At 47.3% G+C, this 15,350-nt stretch overlaps 1 protein-coding gene across 2 annotated transcripts; it reads left to right on the top strand.

Moving 5' to 3' along the window:
• The first annotated feature begins 4,596 nt into the window (after positions 1 to 4,596).
• Positions 4,597 to 14,243, top strand: Ndufv3 (NADH:ubiquinone oxidoreductase subunit V3). 2 transcript variants are annotated; one of them, XM_038343527.1, is made up of 4 exons: positions 4,597 to 4,723; positions 5,974 to 6,094; positions 10,216 to 11,334; positions 14,015 to 14,243. In XM_038343527.1, exons 1-4 carry the CDS (start codon positions 4,676 to 4,678, stop codon positions 14,167 to 14,169), a joined length of 1,443 nt encoding a protein of 480 aa, XP_038199455.1. In that variant the 5' UTR covers positions 4,597 to 4,675; the 3' UTR covers positions 14,170 to 14,243. The 2 variants fall into 2 exon arrangements, with proteins under 2 accessions (XP_038199455.1, XP_038199456.1); XM_038343528.1 differs by lacking the exon at positions 10,216 to 11,334.
• The last annotated feature ends 1,107 nt before the right edge of the window (positions 14,244 to 15,350 follow it).

The raw sequence follows: 15,350 nt of genomic DNA, 5'->3' as shown, positions 1-15,350 counted from the left end.
TCTTCCCTGCTAAATAACTAGTTTTTATATAAAAAAAGAATTCAGGCTCCACTTTGAGGTATTAAGCAATCAGGCCAGATGGGATAGTGTAGAGGTAACTAGGTCACAGGAGACGGAAGCAGCCATGCATCAGCAGGCCAAAGAGCTATCTCAGGAGTGGGTCTGTTAGCGAGGCCAGGCTGGATGGCCTCTCAGTCATGTGATGCTTTGCACTGCCTAAAACCTCTGCAGAGAGTCCACCTTACACTCCCAGCCTCCAGAACCTTAAACTAAATGAAGCTTGCTGTCCTGGAACTAGCTTTTGTAGACCAGGCTGGCCTTAAACTCACAGAATTCACCTGCCTCTGCCTCCCGAGTGCTGAGATTAAAGGTGTGCACCACCACAGCCTGGCTATGAAGTTTTTATAGCAACAGAACAAAAAGGAATTACAAACAAGGCTCCACTTAAACACATGGGTGGGAATGTTAAGCGACAGCTATGGCAAGGTGGAGAAAGCTCAGCTGTAAGTCTGAGATGCTGCTTGGCAGACGACTCTTTGCCTTTGATGAGTGGAGAAGGCTTGGTTAACACAGTCCAAGGGTTTTATCTGTTGGTGAGTATGTTAAGTCACACACAGAGGGGTACGAGGAATGACTATTTAGGGGGCTAAAGCTACCCTGAAACAAACTGTAATCAGGCTCTGGGGCTGCAACACTGCAACCTCCCCACCCTACTGCAGCTCTAAGCAGTGACTCAGCCTCTGCAGACAGAATGTGCTTCCAGGAACTCTCCTTCACACCTCCAAGCCCACTTTGGCAAACCATGAGCTTACTTTCGACTGTTTACAGGGGCACGACTGCAGGCATCTACACTACTGGGTGGTCCTCTCGCACCTCACAGGCAGCCTTACCGCCAGGGACTCCCACCCTGGAGGCCTCACCGAGCGCTGTGCCACTCAAGACTCTCACCTGTAATGAATTCTTTATCTCTTCTATAGTCTTGAGGAAGGCCTCATGAGCCTCATGCTCCCTCCAGGAGGAAATGCCAGTGTTCCAGGTCTTGTGAGGACCTCCATGGAGGCTTCATCTACTCTGATTCCAAGCAGCAATGGCCATGTCCGGCTCAGAGGAAACGGCTACACCGAAATCATATACCCTCAACAAAATCATCCCCAAAGCTCCCCACCCCCTGTTCTATCTCCTATGCTCCCCCTTAGCTACATAGCCTCTCCCCAACAACCTGGCTTGTAACAACATCCTGTCTATATTAGTCCATCTGATGTTGCCGTAGCAAAATAGTTCTGCTTGAGTAGCTTGTAAAGAAAGTAATGGGTGGGGCCATGGTGGCAGTGCACGCCTCTAATCCCAGCACTCTGGAGGCAGAAGCAGGTAGACTCTGTGAGTTCGAGGCCAACCTGGTCTACAAAGCGAGTACCAGGACAACCAGAACTGTTACACAGAACAAACAACATTACAAATTGGGGTGGGGGAGTGAAGGGGTAGGGGAGCAAGAATAAAATGTAGATAGAGCTGGTTTTTAAATTTATTTTGTTTTTGTAGCGGCAGGCAGATTTCTGTGAGTTTGAGACCAGTCCGGTCTACAAATCAAGTACCAGGACAGCCAGGGCTACACAGAGTAACCCTGTCTTTAATAATAATAATAATAATAATAATAATAATAATAATAATAATAATAATAATAGGATGAGAAGGTACATCAGTCAATAAAAGGCTTGCCTTACAAGAATGAGGGTCTGCATTTGATTCTCAAGCACCCACATTAAAAAGGCAGGCATGATGGCACACATTTCTAAGTCCATGCCCAAGAAACAGAGACAGTCAGATCCCTGGGGCTTGCTAGCCAACCAGACTAGCATATGTGCCAAGCTCCAGGCTAATGAGAGACTCTGTCTCACAAAACAAAGTGGACTACTTCAACCTTCACATGCATGAACATTCACACATGCGTAAAAAAGGGGAAAAAAATTCCTTAGCCTAGTATAAAGGTTAAAATCCAGACAGCATGGTACTGGCTCTGGCAAAGACACCCCCACCCCCCGCTACTATCACATCATAGTCATGGCATTATCAGAAAGGAGGAGAGACCACCTAATGAGACAGGAGGCCAGATGGCAGGAAAGAGCCAGGCTTGCTCCTTTACAAAACCCTCTCAAGCCTAACATCATGACTTATAACCCCCACACAAGGAAGGCTTAGCAAGGAGAGTGAGCTCAAGGTCAGTCTGGGCTACTTAGGGAGACCTTGTCTCAAAGAAACCTCAAATCAACCAAGTCATATCATCCCAAAACATCACCCTTCTTATGAAAATTACCAGGTTCCTCCAGGAGCAACATTAGTTCCTGTTCAACATGATCTGGAAAAACCCATTCCTCTCTCTCTCTTTCCCTCTCTGCTTCTCCTCTCCCTCACCCCTCTCTCTCTCCAAAACCCCAAAAGCTCAGAGAGTCTCCAAACAAAGGCATCAAAAAGCCCAGCTCTGCATTTTTAGCAACAATTGCAACTGCTTCCCCTGTTGCCACCAGCAGCCCAAAGGATGACGTGAGATGTCCTTCTGTATGTGTGTTGCTTTTATTGGCTGATGAATAAAGCTGTACAGAGGGGAATCCCACATCAAAAGCCCACCTAAGAGTTCAGCTTTTGACCATACTTGGACACAAACCCAGCTTGTCGCTGACACATCTTCACCCCTCGCTACAACCTAACCTATAAAGTCTCTCTGCCTTAGTTCGAGGACACAACTTCTCTTGTCTCTATCTCTGGAACAGGAGAACTGCCTGGGAACTGCTCTGCTCAAATACACCTGTTATATTTTTCCATTTTTGGCTTTATCTTGCTTATTTCATCAGCAGAGAAACCTATTAACAGGAGGGGGCATCTATCTGTTCCTTCCAAGAGCTGTACCTCTTATGATTAGTTACTTCCCATGGGCCCCACCTCTTACTGGTTCTATTCCCATATCACCACCCTGGAGACCATGAGCTTACAACTCACGAGCCCTCATGGGGACACATGCATCAACTCTCCCACTGGAGAATCTCCCTTTTATTGAGTCCCCCAGTTCCTCCAAGGTCTAACTGGTCGGCTCTGAGAAGCAGAGGTTCTGGGTCCCATGATCTTACCGTTCAGCTCCAGTAGCCCAAAGGAGAGGCAGGACCTGCTCCCTTCAATATTATTTACTCACCTGTAAACTAAGCTTACTGTGGTACGAATAAGCTCTACAATAGCCCAGAATGGAGTATAACACAGATTTGTTTATCTGGGGATAAACTCACAGAAAGAGTAGGGGTGCGCAGTCCTCTGCGTGTGTGCTGGGAACTGCATGGGGTGGGAGGAGGTGCAGATGGGAATGGGGGTGGGATGGGGGTGTTGGAGTATAAATAAGTTCCTCATAAGCTCACTTTAGGAAGTTGCATGGGAAGGTCCCCTGGAGACAAGAGTTGGGTAAAGAGGGGGCAGTTCTGTTTGTGTCTTCTTCCTTTAGAGACAGTGAACTGTGCACTGTTGTCTAGACCTACATTTGTTCTTTCTGCCTTCCTGTGCTCTGCCAAGGTCAGGGGACTCTTGACTCTGCCAGTTTATCCTGCCACATGAGTGGGTTTCCAGATGTTGCTCCGAGGCGCATTTCCAGTCACTCTCAAAGGATATTATAAGGCTGTAATGTTAGGATCTAGCTTCTGCTCAGCCCACAACATCTGCACCAATCTCTCCTTTCACACAAACCTGCCCCATCCTTCAGAGGCTCCTACATGGGCCGATTCCACCCTCCAGAGACCTGGCCACGCCCTCTGTCTCTGGAGCCAGAATGGTCCTCGGAGCTTGCACCATGCTGTTGCCTCCCTTCTGCCCGTACATGACATTAATAGCTCCAATAAACTCTCTCCACAGCCAATAATTAATTTTAGTGTCCTAAACCCTTGCACTACCATCCAAAGCCCAGCAGCTGTGGAAGGGAGTTTTCCTGGGTGGAAACTGGAGGTGTGGACACATTCATCTGCATGAAATACTTAGGGTGCACTGGACACCTTGTGGGGGGGGCATCAATCAACAATGGGAAGGAGGAATTTTTAACCAATAACACATACTCCACAGCTATACCTTGGATAGGAAGGTTCCCCCATAAGCCTCGGGTATTGAAGTCTTGGTCTCCAGCTGGTGAGGTTACTGAGGGGAGGGAGTGTTCTGACTTCATTAATGAAGCAATATGTTGATTATAATTCTTAAAGCTGATCTATAAGGCACAGGCTGGCTTTGAACTAGCCTATGGCTGGAATGGAAGGTGCGAGCCACCATACCCAGCGTCTGATTTGTTTTTACAAGGCCACGCTTCTACGGGGTAAGCGCCCTACCACGAAGCTGTGACTCCAACAAACAAACTCACAAAAATCTCGCCAAGCACAGTTAAGGGTGACATCAGGGCAAGGAAGGCAGGCCCTAAACGCTGGAGCGGGACTTCCAGCGGGACATGCCCAGGGGCGGTCCCCGTGCTCTCCCACCTAGGATTGGTGAACTCCTTCAGGGTTGTGGCCTCGGGAAGTCCTCCTGAAATGCGCGCTCAGTCGCTTATGCCCACCCTGGCCTGCGATTGGCGAACGTGAACGTAGGGCGGAGTCTCGAGTGGTGCGTGCGCGCGCAGGTCACGCATCTAGGTGCGACCTCGGCGAACAGCGTCTGTACCATGGCGGTGTCTCTCCTGCTTCGGGGAGGACGAATCCGGGCGCTGAAGGTAAAGGGCGAACGGGCGCGACCTCCCCGGCCCGTAGCCTGACCCTCAGCTGTACCGTGGGCTTGGTGCCACGATGACGGGTCCCAGGGCCTGTGCTCATCTGACCCGAAGAGAAGGTCTTTCTCTGCAGGAGAAAGCTTGGGCTCTTTGGCTGATTTAAAAACGAAACCTGGCTTTCTCTGTAAAACCAGTGTTGGGGTTGTTTGGGCTGGGTTCTGAAGATGGAACCCGGGGCCTTGCACTTGCTTGTCAAGTGCTGTCACTGAACCATCCTCAAAGCAGGAAGTGCTCACAGCGAAATAAAATACAGGTGACCTAGGGTCCCCGTCGTCAGATGGGTACTATTTAAACACTCCTTCAGGTATCTTGTTCCCAGCGATTTTTTTCAGCGTGTAAAGATACACATAATTTATACACACGCGAATAATCGAATATAAATAGTAGTTTACCCGTTCTTTTCTGGGCCCGGCATGGAGCAGCTTAGACTTAGCACTTACCTTAGTGGTTTCCGGGGAAATTAGGCGTCTTCCATTTACATTGTAACATTTCTGAAGCAATTAGTTGCATTGTGTTTATAGTGTTACTAAGTGTAGGGAGATAATTTGCAAAAAAAAAGAAACATAGTATTTTGTAGTGATTCAGTAGAGTAACAAAGTAAGCCAGTGGAGGAAATTGGCTGCCCTGTCTAGACCCAGAAGTCTGAACACAGTCTAGTGCCTGCTGGGCCTTGCTTCCAGGATTCTGGTGGTGAGGGTTGCACCTTGCCATCTAAGTGATGACAGAGACCCAGAGGCCAGCACCTCCCTCCTTTCCCCCATGTCAGTACAGGTCTATCTCACCCGGACTTTGCAGGACAAGTGGCAGCAAGGGCTTCTCCCAGCAGCGCATGCCTCTCGTCTACCCCTACACCCTGAGCCACTAGGCTCTTCACCAAGATGCTCTGAAGTTTTATATAAAGAAGCTGGCAAAGTTTTTATTGTTGTTGTTGTTGTTATTTAAATTTCCAAGTTTCCATTTTGGGAAATTTTTGCAGAGAATAGGGAAATGAAGATGCTTTCCTTTACCCAGATGCTAACAGCGGTTGCCCGGGAACTTGGGTTTATTTATCTTGCAGCTTTTTTTGTGTGCTTTTCATACTACCCATATGTTATGAACATTGTAATAAATGTGCCACATGAATATTAATATATAGCACTCACATTATAATTGCTGTCATCAAGGTGAGTATCCTTCCTGTTAACTCTCCCCAGGCTGTGTTCCTGGAGGCAAGGGTGTTCGGAGAACTGTCTTCTACGGTGTCCCTCTCTACAGAGTCAGGGAAGATTGGAAAGGGAATACAACCAAATCCCAAGAAGCAAAGTGCACCCAAAGGTGAGATTTTAAAGATGGTCTCGGAGGGGCAGAGAATGCAAAGTCATTAGCATGAAACGAGTTTGACCAGCCACATAACCTAAGGTTCTTAATCTTCCAGTGTCTATATTATAATCAGATATAAGAGCGGGAACATATATGTGGTACCAGAGTCTTTGACTCTGCATTTGCTTTAGATCAGTGGTTCTCAACTTTCCTAATGCTTTGACCCTTTAATACAGTTCTCCTAACAATAAAATTATTTTCATTGTTACTTCATAACTGTAATTTACTAGTTATACATCATAATGTAAAAATATCTGTTTTCTTATGGTCTTAGGCGACCCCGTGAAAGCGTCACTCAACCCCCCAAAGGGGTTGTGACCCACAGGTTGAGAAGTACTGCTCTAGCTGGAGTATGGCACTCTGCTCAACAGGGAGAGCAGAGGACACTGGCATTTCCGAGACTCTCTGGGATCCATGTCTGGGTGAAATAGCAAGACCCACCCTACTTTCCTTTTTCTGGTTTCTGGCATTACCTGACTTCCCAAGACTAGTGAGGTTTTCCTGGTGTACCCCATGACCATCTTGGGGATACCATCATTTTGGGGAGGAAATTAGGAGCCAGCATTTCTGCTGTGCTCCATTCAGCTGGTGCCTGGTTAGTTTCCAGCTCTTTTGGGGGTTATTTGATTTCTGTCACAAGTTTTAACCTTTTCCTCTTCTGGGTGCCAGTGTAGGAAAGCCCCACACAAGCAGAAAGTGCAGTGCATTTGAGATGCTTCTCTTCCAAGAATAGTTTTATTTCCTATGCTTTGCTCATTTTTGATAATGGATCACAAACTAGGACCATTGAATTTAGTTTCTTAGTTCATGGAGCCCCGATCTACCCTTGAACAGCTATGCAGAACGGCCCCTTGGCAAATCTTCCATCCTAACACAGGACTGTGGAGTGCTAATGGCGTTTGGTTTTAGTTTCACTAAAACACCCATTTCCTCATCTTACATGTGAAATGATACGGACTCCTTTGTTTTCTCCTTGTCTGAGTACTGGCTATCAGTAGGTGTTATATGTTTACACTTTTAGAGAGTGCCTGCCCATAGCCTTTCATGCTACACACACACACACACACACACACACACACACACACACACGTCCCTCAAATCTCCATCAGCTCCACGATATCCAGAGACATGGCAAAGGTGTCCTGGCCTGAATTCCAGAGGGATTTGATTCAGTTCTTCCCAAACCTGCCTGGTTTTAAAATACAGTGCTCTTTTTCTCTTGGATGCATTGAAAAACAAAATCTTAAACATGAGAACTTATTCAACAACACATAGAATCCCAGTATACCTAAAAAATATCTGCAACAAGAATGCCTATTAAGTCGTGGACTGTATGTGACATGGTCTTTCATTTTTGCATGCTGTAGATTTCAACCCAGGGCTTTGCATAGCCTGGAATGCTTATGTCTTTGCTGGTTAGTGAGTGACTTGGATTTCAATACTATGTCCTCTTCTCTGGTCGAGTTTTAAGGTGTCTATAATTCTATCTCCTAGATACATGATTTTAAACTAAATGAATTTTAGGATCTAAGAACTTTCTATATAAAAACAAGTGTCTGAGCCAGGTGGTGCACACCTGGAATCCCAGCACTCGGGAGGCAGAGGCAGGTGGATCTCTGTGAGTTTGAGGCCAGCCTGGTCTACAAAGTGAGTTCCAGGATAGCCAAGGCTACACAGAGAAACCCTGTCTCAAAAACAGACAAGACAAGAACAAGTGTCTGTGTGAGTTAAAGTGATATCAACCTGGGGAGACCATTTGAGCCTGAAGCTTTGCCACCTCCCTTGGTGCTGTGGGGCTGATAGAAATGTGGGCTGTGTGTCTGTGTCTGTGCACTTAAGTGTATGTATACTCGTGCACTTTGGGTGGAAGATGGTCTTCAGAAGTAAATTGTCTTCTGTTCATATCACAGCTGTATATTATAACTGAAAATAGTTTCTGTACAGAGAAAAATAATGTTTCTAAATACACACACACGCCCACACGCACATACACACACACACACACACACACACACTGTCATCAAAAGCAAAACCAGTCCTTGCATCCATTAGCCTTTCTTGGAATTCTTCCTGTAGCCAATGAGAAGAAGAGAAACTGTTCAGGCCTTCTCATTCCATACAGTGGAGTCTCCTTGTTAAGATGATCTGGAATGTTCTTTCCACTTTTGTAGGTAAATACCCTATGATGTAAATTTTCCTTTTGTGTGTGTGTTGGGGGGTGGAAGGCTGTGGTTTGACACCAGGGTCTTGCATGTGCCCAGCACATGCCACATCACTGAGCTACACCTCATCCCCAAGAATGTAGTTTTAGAGCTCGTTACAATTTCCGAAGTCTCAAGGAGAGTGGTGTCCAGTGTGCCTGAGCCCCTGGGTCCAATCAAGAGCAGAAAAACAAAACATATTTTGGAAGAGTTAGTCTATCATTTTTCTATTCAAAAATAGCCATCTGAGAACTTCATTAATTTTTTAAAAAATTTTTGAGATAGAGCCGTACATAGGCCAGGCTAGCTCCAAACTTGCTACTAGCTGAGGGTGACCTTGAACTTATGATCCTCCTGCCTCCATCTCCAGAGTGCTAGAATCTCACCACACCTGCCTTATTGCAGTGCTGGGCTCGAACCAGGGACCTTGTGCCTGTTGGGCCAGCACTCTGCCAGCTGAACCCACCCCACCCCTAAGGTCATTTCCTGTTTATGAGAGGCAAGCTCAGAGAAATAGCAGTGGTGTAGATGAGTGGGCTAGCTGGCCTTGGAGCCGGGAAATCATACTCATGGCTGTTGGAATTCTGAGCTGTGTGGCTGAAGCCCAGGGAGAGCAGGTATGTGCCGCCATGCGCTGCCGACCTACTCGGCATGACCTGGAGCTGTCACCCTGTCTATCCCTGCTCTAGGTGGCCAAGGCCAAAGCAGACATAGCCTTCACTGGTTTCAACTGTCACCCGCTGCTCTCGCCCCGGTCATTTCCTTTCATAGTCCTGTCACGCTTTCTCTGGCTTGGAAACTTCACTTTTCTCTGTTCCTACCCTTTCAGTTAATTATAGTTAATCATCGTCCCAAATCTGCCATAGAGGAGAAAGCAGGCAGTTTTAGCCTAGATTTAGTTTTAGCCTCTGTAGATCTGTTCATGAGGAGGAAGCAGGCAGTTTTAGCCTAAATTTAGCCCCTCTGTAGATCTGTTCATCTGGAGAATGTTTGGTTCCATTCAGTTATGAATGGTAGTTTTCCATATTAATAACCTGTTTTGTGTTTTTCTTCTGATCCATATGCTTAGAAAGATTGGCACTTGAGAAGACTGAGTGAAATTAGTTCTAATAGATGTGGTTGTGGTTTTGTTTGTTCGGTTGTTTCTTTGTTGCTCTTTCGTAAGTGCCTATGAAATGTAAGGTTTTTCTGTTGCCCTGTTGTTTCTGCAGTTTAACAGCTGTTTCCAGTGATATGTATGGTATTAAATTATTTTAGACTTTCTGGCTTTGCAAATCTTGCTTTCTTGGCTGAAGAAATCCCCATGTGACCTGCGGGATTTTAAGGACTTTCCTTCCTTTTTAGGGCAGCTTTCCTTGAAAAGCTGTTGCCACTCCCTCCTCCACACTCTTCTTCTCGGGGTGCGCTTTACCCGTGCTCCAACAGACTCGTGTCTCTACCGCTGCTGCTTTGTTGAGAAAGGCCAGACTCGGTACCTTTTAATATTGGAAAAGCACCAAATACTTGAGTGGTTTTAGCGCTTCAAGAAATTATGCATTTGGAAAACTTGTGTAGTCAACTGAAAATACTTGCATTAGAGTTTAACTTGTTTAAATTTGGGTGAGATCGTTTTGAAAATTATCATGTGGGAAGCCATAAGTGTGAGAAATGGAGTCAGTTTGTGGCTCTTGTTGGTGAGAAAAACCCTTCTTAAAGGTTTTGGTCAGAGGCAAGTCTGCCCACTGCTGCTGCTGCCCCAGCTTGTGGGGAGGTTCCTGGAACCTCCCTTGGGTCAGTTACCTGGACGACATTATAACATGCTGGTATGCAATGCGATGTCTATGGCTTTGAATTGTCTGTTAAATAATAAATGTTCCTCTTTATGCCGTTTCCCAGATGTGGTGGGAGCAGAGGAGAGGGGCAAGCTTCTAGCCACCCACACGGCAGCGGCAATGTCCAAAAGTGCATCTCCACGCAGTCCTTACCCAGCCGTGGAGAACACAGGTGGGGCTGTAGCCGGCCCACACCCTAGTAGCAGCCTGCCACTCACAGATGAAAGGCTTTCGAAGCATTTGTCAAGAAAGACTTTGGTAGAGTTTCCTCAGAAAGTTCTGTCTCCACCCCGAGTGCAGGGTTCTGACTCAGAGGCTCAGCGGCGGCATAAGCAGAAGGGGACAAATGGTTCATCCTCGTCTTCCTCATCCAGCTCCTCAGATTCAGACTCTGATGGGGAGGGACATGACTCAAAGATGGAGCCCCAAGTGGCGAGCAAAGGCAAGGCAGGGTCTTACAAACCAGAGGCCTCTCGGCCCTTCCAGAATGGACTCCCTAACATCACAGTACCTGCAAAAGAGAAAGCCAAGGTGCAAAAGCCACGCACAGATGTCACCTACCCAGAGAAGTCCCAGCAGCCAAAGAAGAAAGGGACCATCACCAAGCCTATAGAGGACAGCAAAGAAACCAGATCCAAGCCTGTGACATCCAGATCACAGTCCAGTGAGATTTTGGACCAAAATGTGAAGGAAGAACACCTGCAGGGGAAACTGAGGTCAAGTAAGATGAGGAAGGAAAGCCCAAAGCCGCTGGAAGCTGAAGAAATCTTACCCGACCGCACAAAGGCCAGGTCATCTGCAAGGCTCACTGGTGGCCCAGTGCCCACAGCAAGAACACAAGAGACCAGCACAGGAGAACAGCTGGCAGCCGCTATGCCCAGGGCCGGAGCCAGACATCTGGAACCAAAAGTGCCAGAGCCTGAATTTAAGGCAGCTTCTCCACAGGTCCCGGTCAGAAAAGAAAACCTGGAGAAGCAGGTGTCAGAAGGATGCTTGACGGCCAAGGCGGAGACCATGGAAGATCAGACACCTGTGGGATATTCGAAGACAGTTCCTGTCCAGAAGAAAGATACCTTTGAAGAGAGAGCAGAACCACAGCTAGAGGGGAGGTTCCAGGCGGCAGTCGGTGAAGCCCTGCACACTGATGCAGGCCCACCCCAGGAAGCTCCAGGCGACATTCAGGGTACACCTTGCCTTGGTTCAGACTCTCCTTGTCCTTTAGGGTGTATAGATTCTGTAGAACCCTCTTGAGTTTCTGTGTGTTTAGAAAGCAGTATCTTTATTTTCATCTATTTATTTCTTTGGCACAGAGTCAGGTAGCTCAGGGCGATTTCAAACTGCTAGATAGCTGGCACTGACTCTGACTCCCTGTGCTGGGTTCAGGTGTGCACTGCTTGGCCTTGTTCGACTGTTTCTTTCTTTCTTTCTTTCCTTTTTTTTTTTTTTTTCTCTGTAGCTTTGGAGCCTGTCCTAGAACTAGCTCTTGTAGACCAGGCTGGCCTCGAACTCACAGAGATCCACCTGCCTCCGCCTCCCAAGTGCTGGGATTGAAGGCGTGCGCCACCACCGCCCGGCTGTTCAACTGTTTCTTAGGCAGTAATGTATGAAAACTGATAGCTTAGCATCACCACGCTTAGCCTTGGAGGGTGCCTAAGCACATAGTTCATGAACTTGGCCAACTTCCTGCTGAGTGAAAATCAGAGTCTCCTGTGACACTGCATGGGTCAGGAGCAGCAGTCACTTGGTGGTGGTAGCCCTTGGGTGGCACCTTAGCAGCCATGTTCACAGTTGAAGTAAGCGTTAGCAGGCAGGCAGCCGTGGACCGCGCCCGTGGTCTTTCCACAGTTGCAGCACCATTGGCTGCTTCATCTTCCACAGTGAGTTTCTATTGAGGAGCTTCTCAAGGGGGACTATCCCCCCAACATCCTGCGTGCATCCTGCGGCAGTTCACTGGGAAACAGGAATTCCTTGATTTTAGAATCTGCAGCTCTGGAGAGTTGTTTAAGATGCAGCATCGCGGGCTGGAGAGATGGCTCAGTGGTTAAGAGCATTGCTTGCTCTTCCAAAGGTCCTGAGTTCAATTCCCAGCAACCACATGGTGGCTCACAACCATCTGTAATAAGGTCTGGTGCCCTCTTCTGGCTTGCAGGCATATATTGTATACATAATAAATAAATAAATATTTAAAAAATAAAAACACAACCTTTAAAAAAAAAAAAAAGATGCAGCATCGCTAACAAGACCTTCTTCCTGCACCTTCGTGCCATTCCGAGCCCACCCTTGCCTGCTTTGCCCTACCCGGTGTGCTAACTGTTGCTCTTCCAGGACGCTGACAGCATTTGTTTTTCTTCCTTTTCCGTTTCCCTTCTCTCACTAATACGCCAGGTACCAGTGCACGGCAGACATCCTAAGGCCTTGGGACCTGCCCTTCTGACACTGTGGCAGCTTTCAGATTTGGTCTCAACTGGAGAGGAGTGCCTCAAACCCAGGATGAAAATACAGGACTGGGGGAGTTTCTAGGGGAAACAAATCCTCACGGGGCTGCCGATGTAGATTAGTGTGGGGCTCAGCCAGTGAGGAAGGGCCTGGGCTCAGTTTCCAACACTGCAGAAACAAACTTGCTCCCCGCCCCCAAACGGTTTTTGCTGGCAGCTAAGGCTCACAAGTGGTCCTTGCCCGAAGCTCCTTGCTTACAGGTGAGCGGCTTTTGAAAGAGTTTGGAATTCCCCGACTCTGTCTGTTGTCGCCTCCCCTATAATAACCACGTAATCCATGGCTTTGAAGGTGCACCTTCACCACCCCGAAGAGTTTCAGCTTGCCAACGTGGAGAAGAAGACAGCTCCAGTAGACATTCTTTTCTTTCTTTTTCCCTTTTTAAATTAAATAATGAGAATCAGCTTTTGGATTTGGAATAGAGAAATAGGTATTTAAGTTGTTGGGGCGCGTAGCTTTTGTGCGGTGTGAGTAGAGACTGAGACAGCGCTATTGACCTGATTTCTAGAGCCTTGGGAAGTCAGCCCAGACCTTGCCCTGTGGCCCTCGCCAGCTTTGTCTCCTGTTTGGTTGCATTTGCGCTGCAGAAGAGCCATGTCCTTTTGCTTCAGTCCCACACTTCGAATTTTAAGTTTATCAAGTGTTTAGGTATATAGATTTAATTTTTCCCATTTAAGATAAAAGGCTAAGTGTGTGTCTTTGTTTGTTTCTGTCTATGAGTCTGAAGATAGCAACAATTTTCCCCAAAAAGTTAAAACAGCAAAACTGCACACTCCTCCCTGTTTCCCGTGTTCATTTTATCATTATTGGAACACTCAGCTTTTTCTCAGGTCTGTGATGGCCGTTTTCATCACAAACAGATGTGATGAAATACGCAAAGGGACGTGATTTCTCTCCTGTGTATTTTGACATGACTTGGAAGTCTGTCCATAGTTCCAGGTCCTGCTAAACCTGTAGGGTCCAGGGCCTAGAAATGCAGGAAAGTAAGGTGAGGTACTGTGATCTAATATCAGGAGCAGAACATAGATTTTAGGACAATGCCACTTTGTTATCAAAGCAGAGAGTCATCCTGTGTCCTGGCAAGCCTGTAATGCAATCTCAGGAAGGTTTCTGTGGGAGGACCAGGGTGGGTGTCTTAGGATGATAGCATTGCCTTCATGTGCTGTGATTGTACTTAACCAGTAAGACGATAAATCTCAGCCTGCATTTTCAGATGATTCTTTTATTGTTTTTGAAGACATGGGGGTCCTCAGGGTCTCCTCTCTGCTAGTTAGACTGCTCTCACATCAGACTGGAGTTGTGGGGACTTCCGCTTCCTGAGCGCTCAGATGGGCGGGTGTCTGACGGCTCTCTGTTGCTTTCCTCTACAGAGCCCACTCTGGCCCCTGCGCCGACGGATGCCACCACCTACAAGAACCTGCAGCACCATGACTACAACACATACACCTTCCTGGACCTGAACCTGGACCTCTCCAAGTTCAGGATGCCGCAGCCCTCTTCAGGACGAGAGTCGCCTCGGCACTGAGTTCAGCTCACAGTAGCCCCGTGTCGGTCCCATGAATTCATTGCCTGTGAGAATAAAAGTCAGTCACAAGCTCAGTGTGTTGTTATTATTCCTCACAGCTCCCAGAGAATGAATTAGTAACCCTGATTATTTGTATAGAGTCTGTATCATTCAGTGGCATCCTCCAGGGGCCACAGTGATATGTTCACAGTTCTTCCAGGTTAGAATCTGTGGCTCCTGGAGACAACAACAAACCGCATCATCCCTAACAAGGCCTGGGGGACATCACCGATTAGGAACGACTATGTATGACATCCCTGTTTAATTGCAAGTCTACAGCCAGTCAGAGGGATCCATAACAGGAGAAAAGCAGGCACTCAGCTTTGCACTGGCAGGCAGTGGGGTGTTGGTTAAATGGTGACTTCTAGATCTGAGGCGCAGCCGGATAAACGGGGGGTAGGAGTTACACTGATTGTCGTTACTGCATCACAAAAGAAAAACTGGTGTGTGTGTGAGAGAGAGAGAGAGTAGAAACGGGATGGCAATTATACTGATTGTAGCTACTACATTATAAAAGTAAGCATACACACACAAATGTATATATACACACACAGTAGAAAAGGTGTAGGAGTTACACTGATTTTAACTGCTTATGTTACAAAAGACATTGGCATGTGTGTGTACATATATATACATGTAAACAGAGAATGTCCAGCTTGGCCCTCCTGCCTCAGCTTCCCTATTCTGGGATACAGACATGTGCTACCACATCCAAAAGGGCCAGTTGGATGCTCTCCAGGACAGCAGAGACAGGTGGCCACAGCACACTGAGCAATGTAGCTGCTCAGAGGTCCATGTTAGCTGAGGAACCCCTGTCACCCATGAAAACTCAAGGGTCGTGCTGTTATGAATGCCATGGTTCTCAGCATGGGGGACAGGAGATTGACAAGTGACAGCCCAGATCAGATCTTGCCCCTCCTCACTAGAGGCCACAGATGGGACCTCAGGTGATGTCTTGGGTTTTCTTGTTTTCTTTGCCTGCCTTTCACAGGCTTGCTTGGGGCCCCTGCTGGGGTTATAGCCATTTGAGTCTTGACCCTCGACCCATCAGAGCACCTGTCGCTGACTTCCATCAGAATTCCTGCACTGACACTTCTCAGACTTAGCTCAAGCGGAAAACTCACTGAATGATCCTGTGATCC

This window comes from Arvicola amphibius, chromosome 9 (genome assembly GCF_903992535.2).
Source record: "Arvicola amphibius chromosome 9, mArvAmp1.2, whole genome shotgun sequence".
Taxonomy (NCBI): domain Eukaryota; kingdom Metazoa; phylum Chordata; class Mammalia; order Rodentia; family Cricetidae; genus Arvicola; species Arvicola amphibius.
Note: the sequence above shows the minus strand (reverse complement) of the source record. Positions and strands in the feature narration are given on the sequence as shown.

What these genes read in the sequence shown, in the direction of transcription:
- Ndufv3 (XM_038343527.1), top strand. Translation starts at nt 4,676, where the DNA reads ATGGCGGTGTCTCTCCTGCTTCGGGGAGGACGAATCCGGGCGCTGAAG. An exon ending in GACGAATCCGGGCGCTGAAG is followed by an intron (nt 4,724 to 5,973) that starts GTAAAGGGCGAA and finishes AACTCTCCCCAG; the next exon opens with GCTGTGTTCCTGGAGGCAAG. An exon ending in GAAGCAAAGTGCACCCAAAG is followed by an intron (nt 6,095 to 10,215) that starts GTGAGATTTTAA and finishes GCCGTTTCCCAG; the next exon opens with ATGTGGTGGGAGCAGAGGAG.